General features: G+C 44.0%; 1 protein-coding gene across 1 annotated transcript; it reads left to right on the top strand.

The window, feature by feature from the left end:
• The first annotated feature begins 15,283 nt into the window (after positions 1-15,283).
• LOC109766961 (probable strigolactone esterase DAD2) lies at positions 15,284-16,765 on the top strand. Its single transcript, XM_020325711.4, has 2 exons — positions 15,284-15,893; positions 16,016-16,765. The coding sequence occupies exons 1-2, from the start codon at positions 15,550-15,552 to the stop codon at positions 16,461-16,463; spliced, it is 792 nt and encodes a 263-aa protein (XP_020181300.1). The 5' UTR covers positions 15,284-15,549; the 3' UTR covers positions 16,464-16,765.
• The last annotated feature ends 652 nt before the right edge of the window (positions 16,766-17,417 follow it).

The raw sequence follows: 17,417 nt of genomic DNA on the forward strand, positions 1-17,417 counted from the left end.
CTTTGGATCTCAATACAAAGTTCTCCTCATCTTTCTTGGAGATCTATTTGATGTAACTCTTCTTTTGCGGTGTGTTTGTCGAGATCCGATGAATTGTGGGTTTACGATCAAGTTTATCTATGAACAATATTTGAATCTCCTCTGAATTCTTTTATGTATGATTGGTTATCTTTGCAAGTCTCTTCGAATTATCAGTTTGGTTTGGCCTACTAGATTGATCTTTCTTGCAATGGGAGAAGTTCTTAGCTTTGGGTTCAATCTTGCGGTGTCCTTTCCCAGTGACAGCAGGGGCAGCAAGGCACGTATTGTATTGTTGCCATCGAGGATAAAAAGATGGGGTTTATATCATATTGCATGAGTTTATCCCTCTACATCATGTCATCTTGTTTAAAGCATTACTCTATTCTTATGAACTTAATACTCTAGATGCATGCTGGATAGCGGTCGATGTGTGGAGTAATAGTAGTAGATGCAGAATCGTTTCGGTCTACTTGTCGCGGACGTGATGCCTATATACATGATCATACCTAGATATTCTCATAACTATGCTCAATTCTATCAATTGCTCGACAGTAATTCGTTTGCCCACTGTAATGCTTATGCTATCTTGAGAGAAGCCACTAGTGAAACCTATGGCCCCCGGGTCTATTTTCCATCATATTAATCTCCCGTCAACAAGCTATTTCTGGTGCCATTTATTTTTGCTTTCTTTACTTTTAGTCTTTATCATAAAAATACCAAAAATATTATCTTATGATCTCTATCAGATCTCACTCTCGTAAGTGACCGTGAAGGGATTGACAACCCCTTTATCGCGTTGGTTGCGAGGTTCTTATTTGTTTGTGTAGGTGCGTGGGACTCGAGCGTGGTCTCCTACTGGATTGATACCTTGGTTCTCAAAAACTGAGGGAAATACTTACGCTACTTTATTGCATCACCCTTTCCTCTTCAAGAGAAAACCAACGCAGTGCTCAAGAGGTAGCAAGAAGTATTTCTGGCGCCGTTGCCGGGGAGTCTACGCACAACTCAAGACATACCAAGTACCCATCACAAACTCTTATCCCTCGCATTACATTATTTGTCGTTTGCCTCTCGTTTTCCTCTCCCCCACTTCACCCTTGCCGTTTTATTCACCCTCTCTTTTCCGTTCGCCTCCCTCTTTCACTTGCTCCTTGCATTTTCTGCCGTTATGTCTGAAATTGGGGAAATTATTGTGGATATGGACAATAATAATAACATGGAAAATTTTGATGCTCCTGCTGAAGAACCCCCTATCTTACATACAAAAAAATTCCGAATCAGTAGTGGTAATATTATTGGAAAAGGGGTTATTCAAGATTTCTTTACTTGTGCCAGTGCTTTGCCTTCTATGGGTAATTCTATTCTCCATAGAAATAGTAGTCTTGCGGACGCTATCGCCATGCTTATAGTTGAACTTGAAAGGCAATTTATGCACATGCATCCTGGCATACAAAGGATTTTCTTAGAATTTTCTAATATTGAGCATTCTTCTGTAAAGCGCGCCGCTACTATATTTTTGGCACATGAATTCAGATTTATAATAAAAGAGGCCAAAGAAATCTTTGCGCGCTATAGGGTGGACACTGGCCGTCCTCCCATAGAGGCAATCCTCTTTGATCAAGAGGAAATAATGCGTTTTCAATCTTTAGACTATGTTGCTTTTAATGAAATCCTTAGAAAAAAGGTTCCTACCAATGTTCTAGTTGATAGAATTTCCGAACTTAATAATGATTTTGCTATTCGAAATAATGAGCTAGGGTATTCTCTCGAGTATAGGCTCACGAAGTTCTGCCAAAAAATGCTTATAATGATGAATTGGTTGTGCAATATGAAGGGCCGAAGGAGGAACCTATACCTCCCAAAATTGATCTTGGTGACTTCTGTACCATTAAATTTAGCCCTTTTGATTACTTTTTCTTGCCTCAAAGAAAACTTGTTTCTGAACGTAGAGAATATGAAATGAGTTTTCGTGATCTATCCTATTATTATGGCAATACTTAGATCTATCCTTGCTTTTATGCCTAGCTAGTGGCGTTAAACGATAGCGCTTGTTGGGAGGCAACTCAATTTTATTTTATTTTTTTGCTTTTTGCTTCTGTTTAGGAATAAATATTTGATCTAGCCTCTGGTTAGATTTGTTTTTATGTTTTAATTAGTGTTTGTGCCAAGTTAAACCTATAGGATCTTCTTGGATGATAGTTATTTGATCTTGCTGAAAATTCCAGAAAATTTCTGTTCACGAAAACAATTGTTAAAAATCACCAGAACGTGATAAAATACTGATTCCAATTGCAGTAGATCAATAAAAAAATTATCTAGGTCTTCCTATTTTGGTAGATTTTTCTGAGTTCCAGAATTTTGCGTTAGTTACAGATTACTACAGACTGTTCTGTTTTTGACAGATTCTGTTTTTCGTGTGTTGTTTGCTTATTTTGATGAATCTATGGCTAGTAAAATAGTTTATAAACCATAGAGAAGTTGGAATACAGTAAGTTTAACACCAATATAAATAAATAATGAGTTCAATATAGTACCTTGAAGTGGTGTTTTGTTTTCTTTCGCTAACGGAGCTCACGAGATTTTCTGTTGAGTTTTGTGTTGTGAAGTTTTCAAGTTTTGGGTAAAGATTTGATGGATTATGGAATAAGGAGTGGCAAGAGCCTAAGCTTGGGGATTCCCATGGCACCCCAAGGTAATCTAAGGACACCAAAAAGCCAAAGCTTGGGGATGCCCCGGAAGGCATCCTCTCTTTCGTCTTCGTCTATCGGTAACTTTACTTGGAGCTATATTTTATTCACCACATGATATGTGTTTTGCTTGGAGCGTCTTGTATGATTTGAGTCTTTGCTTTTTAGTTACCACAATCATCCTTGCTGTACACACCTTTTGAGAGAGACACACATGATTTGGAATTTATTAGAATACTCTATGTGCTTCACTTATATATTTCGAGCTATATAGTTTTTTTGCTCTAGTGCTTCACTTATATCTTTTAGAGCACGGTGGTGGATTTGTTTTATAGAAATTATTGTTCTCTCATGCTTCACTTATATTATTTTGAGAGTCCTACCAAACAGCATGGTAATTTGCTTTAATTGTGAAATTAGTCCTAATATGCTAGGTATTCAAGATTAGTAAAAACTTTCTTATGAGTGTGTTGAATACTAAGAGAAGTTTGATGCTTGATGATTGTTTTGAGATATGGAGGTAGTGATATTAAAGTTGTGCCAGTTGAGTAGTTGTCAATTTGAGAAATACTTGTGTTGAAGTTTGCAAATCCCGTAGCATGCACGTATAGTAAACGTTGTGTAACAAATTTGAAACATGAGGTGTTCTTTGATTGTCCTCCTTATGAGTAGCGGTCGGGGACGAGCGATGGTCTTTTCGTACCAATCTATCCCCCTAGGAGCATGTGCGTAGTGCTTGGTTTTTGATGACTTGTAGATTTTTGCAATAAGTATGTGAGTTCTTTATGACTAATGTTGAGTCCATGGATTATACGCACTCTTACCCTTCCATCATTGCTAGCCTCTTCGATACCGTGCATTGCCCTTTCTTACCTTGAGAGTTGGTGCAAACTTCGTTGGTGCATCCAAACCCCGTGATACGATACGCTCTATCACACATAAACCTCCTTATATCTTCCTCAAAACAGCCACCATACCTACCTATTATGGCATTTCCATAGCCATTCTGAGATATATTGCCATGCAACTTTCCACCGTTCCATTTATCATGACACGTTTCATCATTGTCATATTGCCTTGCATGATCATGTAGTTGACATCATATTTGTGGCAAAGCCACCGTTCATAATTTTTCATACATGTCACTCTTGATTCATTGCCCTTCCTGGTACACCGCCGGAGGAATTCTTATAGAGTCATACTTTGTTCTAGTATCGAGTTGTAATCATTGAGTTGTAAATAAATAGAAGTGTGATGATCATCATTCATAGAGCATTGTCCCCCAAAAAAGAGAAAGGCCAAAAAAAAGTAAGGCCAAAAAAAAGGGTCAATGCTACTATCTTTTTCCATACTTGTGCTTCAAAGTAGCACCATGATCCTTATGATAGATAGTCTCTAGTTTTGTCACTTTCATATACTAGTGGGAATTTTTCGTTATAGAACTTGGCTTGTATATTCCAACAATGGGCTTCCTCAAATGCCCTAGGTCTTCATGAGCAAGCAAGTTGGATGCACACCCACTTAGTTTCTTTTGTTGAGCTTTCATACATTTATAGCTCTAGTGCATCCGTTGCATGGAAATCCCTACTCCTCACATTAACATCAATTGATGGGCATCTCCATAGCCCGTTGATTAGCCGCGTTGATGTGAGACTTTCTCCTTTTTTTGTCTTCTCCACATAACCCCCATCATTATATTCTGTTCCACCCATAGTGCTATATCCATGGCTCACGCTCATGTATTGCGTGAAAGTTGAAAAAAGTTTGAGATTACTAAAGTATGAAACAATTGCTTGGCTTGTCATCGGGGTTGTGCATGATGAGAGCATTCTTGTGTGACGAAAATGGAGCATGACCAAACTATATGATTTTGTAGGGATGAACTTTCTTTGGCCATGTTATTTTGAGAAGACATAATTGCTTAGTTAGTATGCTTGAAGTATTATTACTTTTATGTCAATATTAAACTCTTATCTTGAATCTTTCGGATCTGAATATTCATACCACAATTAAAAGGGTTACATTGAAAATTATGCTAAGTAGCATTCCACATCAAAAATTTTGTTTTTATCATTTACCTACTCGAGGACGAGCAGGAATTAAGCTTGGGGATGCTTGATACGTCTCCAACGTATCTATAATTTTTTATTGTTCCATGCTATATTATATTCTGTTTGGATGTTTATTGAGCTTTATTATACACGTTTATATTATTTTTGGGACTAACCTATTAACCGGAGGCCCAGCCCAAATTGTTGTTTTTTGACTATTTCAGTGTTTCGAAGCAAAAGGATATCAAACGGAGTCCAAACGGAATGAAACCTTCGGGAACGTGATTTTCGAAACAAACGTGATCCAGAGGACTTGGAGTAGACGTCAAGCAACAGACGAGGAAGCCACGAGGTAGGGGGCGCGCCCACCTCCCCCAGGCGCGCCCTCCACCCTCGTGGGCCCCTCGTTGCTCCACCGACGTACTTCTTCCTCCTATATATACCCATATACCCTGGAAACATCATATACAGAGCCAAAACCCTATTTCCACCGCCGCAACCTTCTGTACCCGTGAGATCCCATCTTGGGGCCTTTTCCGGCGCTCCGCCGGAGGGGGCATTGATCACGGAGGGCTTCTACATCAACACCATAGCCTCTCCGATGATGTGTGAGTATTTTACCTCAGACCTTCGGGTCCATAGTTATTAGCTAGATGGCTTCTTCTCTCTCTTTGGATCTCAATACAAAGTTCTCCTCGTTTCCCTTGGAGATCTATTTGATGTAACTCTTCTTTTGCGGTGTGTTTGTCGAGATCCGATGAATTGTGGGTTCATGATCAAGTTTATCTATGAACAATATTTGAATATCCTCTGAATTCTTTTATGTATGATTGATTATCTTTGCAAGTCTCTTCGAATTATCAGTTTGGTTTGGCCTACTAGATTGATCTTTCTTGCAATGGGAGAAGTGCTTAGCTTTGGGTTCAATCTTGCGGTGTCCTTTCCCAGTGACAGCAGGGGCAGCAAGGCACGTACTATATTTTTGCCATCGAGGATAAAAAGATGGGGTTTATATCATATTGCATTAGTTTATCCCTCTACATCATGTCATCTTGTTTAAAGCATTACTCTGTTCTTATGAACTTAATACTCTAGATGCATGCTGGATAACGGTCGATGTGTGGAGTAATAGTAGTAGATGCAGAATTGTTTCGGTCTATTTGTCGCGGACGTGATGCCTATATACATGATCATACCTAGATATTCTCATAACTATGCTCAATTCTATCAATTGCTCCACAGTAATTCGTTTACCCACCGTAATACTTATGCTATCTTGAGAGAAGCCACTAGTGACACCTATGGCCCCCGGGTCTATTTTCCATCATATTAATCTCCCGTCAACAAGCTATTTCTGGCGCCGTTTATTTTTGCTTTCTTTACTTTTAGTCTTTATCATAAAAATACCAAAAATATTATCTTATCATCTCTATCAGATCTCACTCTTGTAAGTGACCGTGAAGGGATTGACAACCCATTTATCGCGTTGGTTGCGAGGTTCTTATTTGTTTGTGTAGGTGTGTGGGACTCGAGCGTGGTCTCCTACTGGATTGATACCTTGGTTCTCAAAAACTGAGGGAAATACTTACGCTACTTTACTGCATCACGCTTTCCTCTTCAAGGGAAAACCAACGCAGGCTCAAGAGGTAGCAATGTTGCGGCTGGAGATGGTAGAATTGGAGGAAGTAGCAGAGGAAGCCACTCGCCGGCAGGCCGAAAGTCCCGGAGGAAATGCGAGCGAAAGATGACGCGCTCACCTTCCTCCGGCACCGGCGAGATCTCCTTCTCCGGCGGGACGCGCGCCTTGACATAGCCCTCGCCCGGCAACCGCCGCGTGTTGCAGAGGTAGGTAATGTGGTCCTCGATAACGTTTGACCTGTCCCAATCGCCGGCTCGCTCTCGCGCCATGGAAGCTCGAGGTTGACGGAGCGACGGCGCGGCGGAAAGGCTGGGCTCGGCGACGGCGGGCCGTGGCGGCCCTTCAACGTGTTGTGGGAGTGCGGCGGCGGCAGAAAGAGTGAAGAAGAAGAGCAGAGCGAAGGGAGAGGAGGGCGCGCGAGCCAGAGCCGTCCCCCTCCTCCCCATATTTATAGCCCCGGGCTGCGAAGCCGAGGGGACGGGGCGTGGGGATCGTGGGATTAACTGTGCCCACGACCCCGCATTAACGGCGCAGTAACGGCATGGAGTAATCACGCCATGGAATCCCAACCGTCTACCTCAGCCACAGCGGATCCGCGCGCGTGCCGAGGCCCGGTAGTGGCTGGCCCCAGCCTGCGGCGATGTCCCATCGCGCGCGTGGGCTGGCTGGCGGCCTGGCCGGCTGGCGACACGTGGAGTACAGTTAACATGCGGCAAGACTGGCGTCGGGCTGGCGCACCACCGATCTCCCGCCAAGACATTTCAAAAACCACCAGACGGCCTACGTGGACGTGTCCGACTCCTAGCAGTCGGCGTGCCGAAAGACGGACGAAGCAAGATCAAATGAAGCACTCGGAGGAGAAAGCTGCCGAGGATCCTTCCTTTCACCATCCGCGGAGCCTCATCAGCTTCGGGGACTACTGTCGGAGTAATTGGCCACGGGTAGCCTCACCGCCCCCCCCCCATGGCGCTTCAAGACATCGGGGCAGGCTACGCCCCTCAAGAATTAAAGACCAAAGTGCCGCCTTCTCGCGGCCGGCTGGTCCAAGCGGCCGGCTGCCAGAAGACGGCAAGGCACAGCAGGCGGCCATGAGGTGGGCCGGCTTCTAGCAGGCGGCCTCCAGAGAGGCCGGCTCCTAGCAGGCGGCCCCAAGCGTCCTTAGAGTCTGCACCCACATAAATACGATGAGACAAGGCGTGGATACAGCGCGCCCTGCCACCCCCAAATCCAGGGCCAAGCGTGGCCACAGTGCACCGTACCAGACGAAGATCTCCCGTCCGGCGCAGCACTGTTGCCACTGCCCCATGACATCACCCATGGCAGAGAAGGCCATGCCTCCACTACGGGTTGTCGGTATGGTCCACAGGCGGTGGGCCTTACCCGTCAATGAGAAGCCAGAAGGCGGCGAGGGCGGACCAGTCGGCGTGAGGAGAGGCCGACTCCTACCAGGCGGCCCTCCCCCACCCTTGAAGTCCGTGCGCCATTAATCAGAAGAGATGGAGGATGGCTACAGTGATCGCCCGCCAGGCGGCGGTACTGTAGCCATGCCTCCCCCGACAAAGCATGCATCATTACCAGCATCGCTACAGTGCCGAGCAGTCGGCCAGACCCGCGAACGGCGGCTGCGGCCTGTCGGCCAAGTACGAGACAACCAGCAGGGCCCACCAGGCGGCGGGCCCCAGCGGTCGGCGGAGAAGCCGGCGACCATAGACACTGACAGCAGGGTCCTACACCCGGCCAGATTACCTTTGTACCCCTGGGAGTAGGCCTATATAAACCCCCCAGGGCACCCATGCAAAGGGTTCAGACTCTAGTTCACCCACACACCCATATAGAGAGAGGAAGTTAGGGCTAGACTTGTTCTTCTTCCCCCTCTAGAGAAACAGCTCAAGGAGCAAGCTTGTAGCCACCATTGTTGCTTGAGTGATCATGCGGAGACCCCGCAGAGCAGGAGTAGGGGTGTTATCTCCTAGGAGAGCCCCGAACCTGGGTAAGATTCACTAACGTGCATGTCTTCGCCTCATCCCGTTTCCTAGCACCGGCGACGTCTTATTAGCCCCCTCCATGATAAGCCATCCTTTGGCATATGTCGCACGACACCCCCGACAAACTTATTAACCCAGATCCTAGTGCCAGTTTCTGTTTTTTCCTTGTTTTTGAGTTTCACAGAAAAGGAATATCAAACGGAGTCCAAACGGAATAAAACTTTACGATGATTTTTCTTGGACCAGAAGACACCTACGAGACTTGGAGATGAAGTCAGAAGACCCACGAGGCAACGCAAGCCATAGGGGCGTGCCCTAGGGGGGCGCCCCTGGATTGTGGGGCCCTCGGGAGTCTATCGACCTCCCTCTCAGCTCTATAAATCCTAAAATATTCCAAAACGCTCAGAGGCATCCACCAAAATACTTTTTTTTCGCCCCAACCTCCTGTTCCCGTGAGATCCCATCTTGGGGCCTTTTCCAACGATCTGCCGGAGGGGATTCGATCACGGAGGGTATCTACATCAACCCTACTGCCCTTCCGATGAAACGTGAGTAGTTTACCACAGACCTACGGGTCCATAGCTAGTAGCTAGATGGCTTCTTCTCTCTCTTTGATTCTCAATACCATGTTCTCCTCGATGTTCTTGTAGATCTATCCGATGTAATCTTCTTTTGCGGTGTGTTTGTCGAGATCGATGAATTGTGGATTTATGATCAGCTTATCTATGAATATTATTTGAATATTCTCTGAATTCTTATATGCATGATTTGATATCTCTGTATTTCTCTTCGAATTATCGGTTTGGTTTGGCCAACTAGATTGGTTTTTCTTGCAATGGGAGAGGTGCTTAGTTTTGGGTTCAATCTTGCGTGATTCACCCAGTGACAAAGTAGGGGTAGCGAGACACGTATTGCATTGTTGCCATCGAGGATAAAAAGATGGGGTTTTCATCATATTGCTTGTGTTTATCCCTCTACATCATGTCATCTTACTTAAGGCGTTACTCCATTCTTTATGAACTTAATACTCTAGATGCATGCTGGATAGCGGTCGGTGTGTGGAGTAATAGTAGTAGATGCAGACAGGAGTCGGTCTACTTCACACAGACGTGATGCCTATATTCATAATCATTGCCTTGGATATCGTCATAACTTTGCGCTTTTCTAATCAATTGCTCGACAGTAATTTGTTCACCCACCGTATTATTTGCCTTCAAGAGAGAAGCCTCTAGTGAAACCTACGCCCCCCGGGTCTATTTTCCTTCATATATTTTCAGATCTACATACCAAAAATACCTTGATGCAAATTATTTACTTTTATTTACTTTTACGTTCTAGTAATCTTTTATATCTATCTCTATCATATCTCACCTTTGCAAGTGACCGCGAAGGGATTGACAACCCTTTTATCGCGTTGGGTGCAAGTGTTTGATTGTTTGTGTAGGTGCATGTATTGGGGACTTGCGCGTTTCTCTCCTACTGGATTGATCCTTGGTTCTCAACTGAGGGAAATACTTATCTCTACTTTGCTACATCACCCTTTCCCTTTTAAGGGAAAAACCAACGCAAGCTCAAGAAGTAGCAATCACTCTGTGCTATGTTTGATTTCCGTGATGTTATATATGTGGTTGATGCTATGTTGGTTTGGTTGATGCAATGTGTGATGATGATGTTGTTATATATATTGGTTTTGTTGCTATAGCTATTTTAATTGTAGGGAAGAAGCAAAAACAAACAAATGCTAACGGCTAGATCAAAAAACGTCGGCATAGGTGATCAATGACGACAACTTTACTATGCCGACAGGCACGGAAGGTTTACCGACGCCATCGATGCCAACGGCCATCGTTGGCATAGGCTATGCCGACTGGATCAAAAGCCGTCGGCATAGCCAGTGATTCCTGTAATGGATAGCTTAGCCGTATTGCCACATTGCAACCTGAGATAGATCATAGTTGGCCTTGTAACCTTGTTGGTGGTGTTGCGTCACTACTCATTTGCATCCTCTTTCCTTTTACTTATTTCTTCATTTGTAAGGTTCTTATCCGTAAAGCTGGGAGCTAACCTTTTCTCTAAAGAAGTTGTAGCGTGCGTGTGTGCAGTTTTTCAGTTAGCACACACATCCCTCTCTTGATCGTGGCTAACCCACAATTGCCATCGTGGCCTCGTGCCCTCTGTACTCCCTGTATAAGTATACACAAGTAGCACATTTGGTTGCACGCATTCACCCTAACCAGGCCCGCGCGGGAAGAATTTGGCCCATTTGGTTGACTAGGTCGCATCCAAATGTTGGTCCGCACGGAATTTAAAGTACTCCCCAACCATGCCTGCCATGAATGGTCAAATCGGCAGTTTCTAATGAGCTAGACTGAGTCGAGCCACCTCGAGCGGACGTGGTGGGTCCTCTTGCACTAGAGCATATGGCCCAGTATACAGCATGCACGTTCTTTCTTCTTCCACCTTCAGTAAGCTCCTTCTCTAATCTCCTTTCTTCCGTCCCTTCTAATCTCCTTTCTTCCGTCCCTTCTAATCTACACAACGGTGCTTTGATTCGAAGTAAACTTTACACAGAAAAGATGCACATCAAGGTTATGGTTCCATTTTTGCGACCAGTTCATGCATATGTGTGATCTGTGTTAATGACACTCCTTAGTCTCAGTGTCCTCTTCCATGTCCTTCTACAGTGGTGTCACCGCCGGGGTTGTTCCTCTTGGTCTCCTCTCCCGCATGTTGTTGCACTAGCGCCACCACTGGCGTCATTCCTCTCAACCTCCTCTCCCGCGTCTTACTGCACTCGGGCGGTCGTCGTTCCTCTCTGTCTTCTCTCCCACGTCCTACTACACTCGGGCAGTCGACGTTCCTCTCTGTCTTCTCTCCCACCTCCTGCTACACTAAGCCATCGCCGACGTCATTCCTCTCGATCTCCTTGCTTGTGTCCTACTACACTGGTGCGGCCGCCAGCGTTGTTCATTTTGGGCTCCTCCTCCGCATCTTCCTACACTGACGCAGCCATGAAGCGCAAAACTGCATTTCTCCTCCATCCTTTTCTCCCTCAGCGCGACGGCGTCTAGTGTTATGCGTAGTTGTTAACCTTGTCGGATGGCACCGTTCCTCTCGGTCACCTCTTCCTCATCCTACATTGATGCCGCCATCGCGAGCACACTGATACGAACTCTATTGTAACTCTATTGTCATGTGTAGGTGTTTACTCTTAATCACATTGCGTGTATGCAACCAAACACCGGGGCACTTGCATCAGCCTAGCCAATGCACGCAACGGCAGGCAAACAATGCTCCCCTAATGCAGGCAACATTATATGCATGCAACCAAACTAAGTGCGGATAATGATTTTTTGTCTGCGTTAGCTCAACCAGGCTTAAGTGGGACAAGTATCCAAAGTGCTAAAAAAGGATACAGGTAACCAAACGCCAGAAAGGGCATGATGCATGGTCATATTTTAGGAACTCTTCGGCCACCTTATATGTTTTTTTAGACTTCGCATGTCGTATACGTATACACTCTAGGTGGCATTTTGTACGAGCTGGGCTGGCCCATCTATATAATTTTTTCCAGATTTTATAACCCACAAAAAAATTGTTAGCATGACAGGATTCGAACCGGAGACTTGGTTCAAAGTTTGACGTGCTAACCGACCAACCACAATCACTTGACATGGTTACATACCCCTTTCTCGTTCTTTTCTTCTTTTTTTTTCTTTTCTTTTTTAGTTTTTCCTTTTTTCTTGTTACTTTTTTCTCATATTTTCAAACGGTTTTGTTCGGCTTTTATTTTCCTTTTTTTGTTTTCTTTTGTTTCTCATTTTTCCATTAGTTTGTTCAGTTTTTATTTTCCCTTTTTTCTTTTTTTCTTTTTTGTTCCTTTTCGTTTCCCTTTTCCCCTTGTAATGTGCTCACTTTTTTCAATTATTATTTTAAAAAAACAAACAATGAATTATTTTTCAAATTTGTGAACGTGTTTTCAAAATTGATGATTTTTTTTCAAATTTGAGAACTTTTTCTAAAATTCTTGATTTTTTTTCAACATTGATGAGCTTTTTTTCACACACATCAAATGAGCCCAAATTTTTTCCACACACTAGAATCATCATGACATGCATCCATGCCAAATTCTATCGACTTTTCACATTTTTTTACGGTTTTCCCGATGAGAAACCCCTCAAATATTGTCCGTACGTGACATAACATGCGTTCGGTGTCTGAATTCCTTCAAATTTTGCATGAAGTGCTAGAATGGGCATGCCCAGCTGCCTACAAAAGTTGTGTATTTATTAATATCCATAGGTACAGCATGTACAACGGAGGGGTTCCGGTTAAGACAAAAGAGGCCATCTCATAGCACTTTTCACAAACATCAAATGGACCTAAATGCGTTATGTTCATTTAACGCATGTCGAGAAACAACATGCTCTCGAACAGAGCCTAATGGCCTACCTGGACACCCTACATTGAACATGGTGTTTTTTTGGACATTCTTGAAACGACCCTAACTTTTTTGAGTAGGTGGGTATTCCCATGGTAGGCATCATGTCAGGTTTTGAAGGAAAAAAGTATTTGAAATCATAATTTAAACAAGTAACTAAAACTTTTATGTTAAGTTTTTAACATAACAAATAAGTACGAAGGGAAAATTTTGAAATTAATCAATGTTTTTTCAAAGCATTTAATAAATATTTCAAGGAAAAAATCATAGTATAAGACAGTTACTTAAAACTGTTATTTTGATATTCCAAAAATATATTTCAATGTTGTGAACAAGTTTCAAAAAGAAAAATTAAGTTTAAAAAGGAGAAAATGAATTAACAAAAAGAGCAGGAAAAAAACAAATAGAAAAAAACTTAGGCCTCGGCCGAACAAGGAGACGACATCGCTCCGGTCGGGCTGCTGTTAGGCCGAGCCAAGCACTCATGGATTTGAAAAAAGTTCAACGATTCAAAAAATGTCCCTGTTTTCAAATTTCGTTCACAAATTAAAAAATGTTCCCGTTTTCAAACTTGTTCAGAAACTCAAATTCCTTTGGGGCAATTTCTAATAATAGTCATGCTTTCAAATTCTTTTTCAAATTTTAAAAATATTGCTGTTTTCTAAAAAAATATACACCAATAAAAAAATGTACGGGGAAATTCCAAAAAATATCGTTTCGAGTTTTGCATGTATTTTTCTTTCATGTAAATATTTGTTGAAATTTTGAACAAATGCATGTGCGTGCCGAGGTCTATTTGAGGAGCTCCTAGTCAACGCTCTAAGCGGCATTTAGGAAGCATGCACTCGCGCACATGCCAGTGGGCTGCGACCCAATATTGCGCAAGCTCGCTCGCTTTGCCCGCTAGCTTTGAAAAAAGTTCATGAATTTGGAAAAAGTTAAGAAGTTCGAATTACAGCTCACGAATTTTAAAATTGTTCATGAGTAAAATTTAAAAAATCTCATGAATTTGAAAAAAGTTCACAAGTTTGATTTTTTTGTGAATTTTCAGTTGTCGGGGGTTAAACTTTTAGGAAGATCATGATTTTGAAAAACATTTGCTCATTTGAAAATTGTTCACTAGTTACATTTAGAAAAATATGACTTTGAAAAAAGTTCACGAGTTCTGAAAATTTTCACAAATTTGGAAATAGTTTGCAGATTTGAGAAAATGTTTCACGAATTTTTTAAAAGTTTAAAAACCTAAAGGAAAATTTGTGAAAAATAAAATTTGAAAATGTAAAAAGAAATATACAATTAAAATGGGAAAAGTAAGTGAAAAAACCGAGCGAAAACCACGCATACAAAACTTAAAGAAAATTCGTCCGGAACAAAACCAGAACCAGAAATGTAGGCAACAAGAAGAAAAAGAATTGGAACTATGGACAGCAAGTAATCTATCTGAGGTGGTAACTCTGGTAGGACATAAACCTGTTTTTTTTTTGAAATCTGGTGGTACTGAGTTCTAATCCTAAGTGGTGCAAAATTTTTTAAGCTAAAAAAGGAAGAAAAAATGTAAGTGGGCCGAGCCGACAAAGCCTATAATCAGTGCCAAATATGAGCTGGGCTACTATACGGTTTATCTACATACAAAAGCGGATATGATTCGTGAAAGGTTTATATTGTCCTTTATACGTTTAGTGTGGAGGTGTATCGTGCGTACGGTGTGATACAACGCTGGACTTGGCCTCTTATTACATAGAAAATGGAACTAAAGCCTTCCATCTCTGAACTGTTCGCACTAACGAAAAGCATCCTACACCTACGTACCCACCTACGTAAACTTAGGTAAACTTGCTAAAAAAAAAGTAAACTTAGGTAAACTTCCTAATATACTTCTCTCCCCCCCCCCCCCCCCCCCCCCCATTTTCATGGGGTGGGGCCCGGGCTATTTTTTCCTTCCAATGAAATCTCCCTAAATCAGTTTTCACGTAGCTGTACGTAGAATAATTACGTAGGTGTAGCAAAGCCCCTGCAGCCGTACCTGAAGTAATATACACACGGGTGGCTCGTTGAAACATTCGTCGAGATTTGGTGATGGGCCGGTGAGTATTAATATGGGAAACTGATTCATCACGCACAGCTTCCGTGTCACGGAAACAACGGCACGACAGAGACACAGGCATATACAAATCCTTTGTTTCCATGCAAGTGACATAATACATGGTTTCAGTATTTCGTGGAGTGCGAGAATGACACGGTCCACAGAAACCGGCATACAACTATCCCGTGTCAAACTGCGACAAAATCGGACCATCGGGAGACCTAACCCTCCAGTTCACGGAATCTGCCTTCGTCGCCATCACCGCGCATTGTGCACACGCAAAACTCCAAGTGACACCTTTTTAGCCCCTCGTCACCATCGATGCAGACGCACGGTAAACAACCGCCAAGAAACTCTTCGAGGCATGCAGTGGTCTCTTCTGCTCCGGTATAGTTGTAGCCATCTGGATGTCACATGCAGCTGTGCACATCTGAGTGCCCAGTTAATAATTCTCACAAGGGTATCACTGCCTCCCCTCCTCCCTCTCTGGTTGATCGATCTTATCTTGGACTCTTGGTGCTGGGGTTTCCCTATAAATGGAGGCCAGAAGTAGCCATATGTTCTCATCTCTAAGCTAGCACGGGAGTTAAGCAATATTGTAGCCTCTTGCTCCTCACTGCTGTACTCAAATTACCGACCGAGATGAATGCGAGGGTTTTCGGCAACGTCGGTGAGACCCTGGTGCTCGCCCACGGCTACGGTGGCAGCCGGTTCGTCTGGGACGACGTCGTCCCGTCGCTGGCGGACAAGTTCCGGGTCGTCGTCTTCGACTGGAGCTTCTCCGGCGCGGCGGACGGCGGCGGGTGCTCCGAGCGGCGGTTTTCGTACCACGACTTCGCCGACGAACTCGTGGCGCTGATGGACGAGCTCGGGCTGAGGGGAACAGTGTTCCTGGGCCACTCCATGGCTGGCATGATCGGCTGCATTGCGTCGCTTGCAAGGCCAGACCTATTCAGCCACCTCGTGCTGGTTGGGGCGTCACCTAGGTTCTTCAAATCACACTCCCAGCTTTCGTACTAGTACATGATTTAAATAAACGTAAGGAATGAAATGACCGTAAGGATGTCACTGAACCATGGCCGTTTTAATTGCACGTACGTTGGAACAGGTACATCAACGACGACGGCTACGAGGGCGGATTCGACCGCGGAGAGGTGGACGCCATGCTCGGGGCCATCGAGACCGATTTCACCGAGTGGGCGCCGCTCTTCGCCGAGACCGTGGTCGGGGTGGACCACCCGGCGGCCGTCGCAAAGTTCGCCAAGCAGCTGGCGATGATGCGCCCGGGCACCGCGCTCCGCGTCATGCGCGCCGTGCTCACCTGCGACGTCCGGGACGTGCTCCCGGACGTCAAGGCGCCATGCACCATCGTGCACTGCACCCAGGACGCCGTGGCGCCGCTCGCTGTTGCCCGCTACATGCAGCACCGACTGGCCGGGTGCGCTGGTGGCGGCGGCGCGGCCTCGGTGGTCATCCAGTCCTCCAGCCACTTCCCACAGCTCACCGCGCCAAAGGAGTTCGTCCGGGTCATTGAGGCCATCTTGCTCCACCGCTGAGCTACTACAACCAGCAATGGATTTCCATGGCCTTGTTGAATGTGAATTAAAAGTTTGCGTTACTTTGCTTTTTTAGTGCTTTCGTCGCCTAGTTATTTGCATGCATGCTTGTAATCCTCGCTAATCGTGCATTTCTGGTTCATCGGTCCTTGTGCTTTCCAGGTTTTTGTGTGACAATAAAAATACTGGGGTCTTGTAAGGCTGCCCGTAACGGGGTATCATATACTAGTATTATTATGCATAGATATTAATGTACTCCCTCTGTCCAATAATATAAGAACGTTTTTGACACTTTTTCATAATGTATAATATCATAAGTTAGTATCTTAAATTGCATTAATTATAAGTAGAACAACATTTAATATGATACGGCATCATGATATAATATCACATTCTCTCTTTCCGCATTTAATTATGTGTCACATCATAAAAAAGTCTAGTTGATATGTATGATATCGTTTATAATACTTTTATTATGACCAAGGAAACAGGGACTGAACTACGCTGTCGTCTGAATTTGTGATTTGGGTTGGGTCAGTCACTTTTTTTTCCTTTTTGCCTTCGGTGTATGTGTGCAGTGTGGTATGGTGTGGTGCGCGTCTGCGTGCGTGAGCTAGCTAGCTAGTTAGCTTTGGCTGGATGTGCGCGTGAGCTAACTAGCTCCGGCTCGCCGTGGTGTGCTGTTCATGCAGCAGAGTGTGATGTGTGCGTGCATGCGTCATAGATTGCTTCGACCGGCCGGAGCGCCGGTCTGGAGTCGCAGTGCGTGGCAGGGTAGATGATGAATTGGGAAAGAAATAGGAAGGCCCCACACGAAAAGAAGTATTTGAATGTTGAAATATAGTAAATCTGATTTTGCGTTCAACAGAGCCGGTCACCGTATAATAGAAGAAACAGAATGAAATAAAATCTAAAAAAACAAAATAATAAAATTTTCCAAGAAATAATGAATTA

The sequence above is a fragment of the Aegilops tauschii genome, chromosome 1 (assembly GCF_002575655.3).
Source record: "Aegilops tauschii subsp. strangulata cultivar AL8/78 chromosome 1, Aet v6.0, whole genome shotgun sequence".
Taxonomy (NCBI): Eukaryota; Viridiplantae; Streptophyta; class Magnoliopsida; order Poales; family Poaceae; genus Aegilops; species Aegilops tauschii.

What these genes read in the sequence shown, in the direction of transcription:
- LOC109766961 (XM_020325711.4), top strand. Translation starts at nt 15,550, where the DNA reads ATGAATGCGAGGGTTTTCGGCAACGTCGGTGAGACCCTGGTGCTCGCC. An exon ending in CTGGTTGGGGCGTCACCTAG is followed by an intron (nt 15,894 to 16,015) that starts GTTCTTCAAATC and finishes ACGTTGGAACAG; the next exon opens with GTACATCAACGACGACGGCT.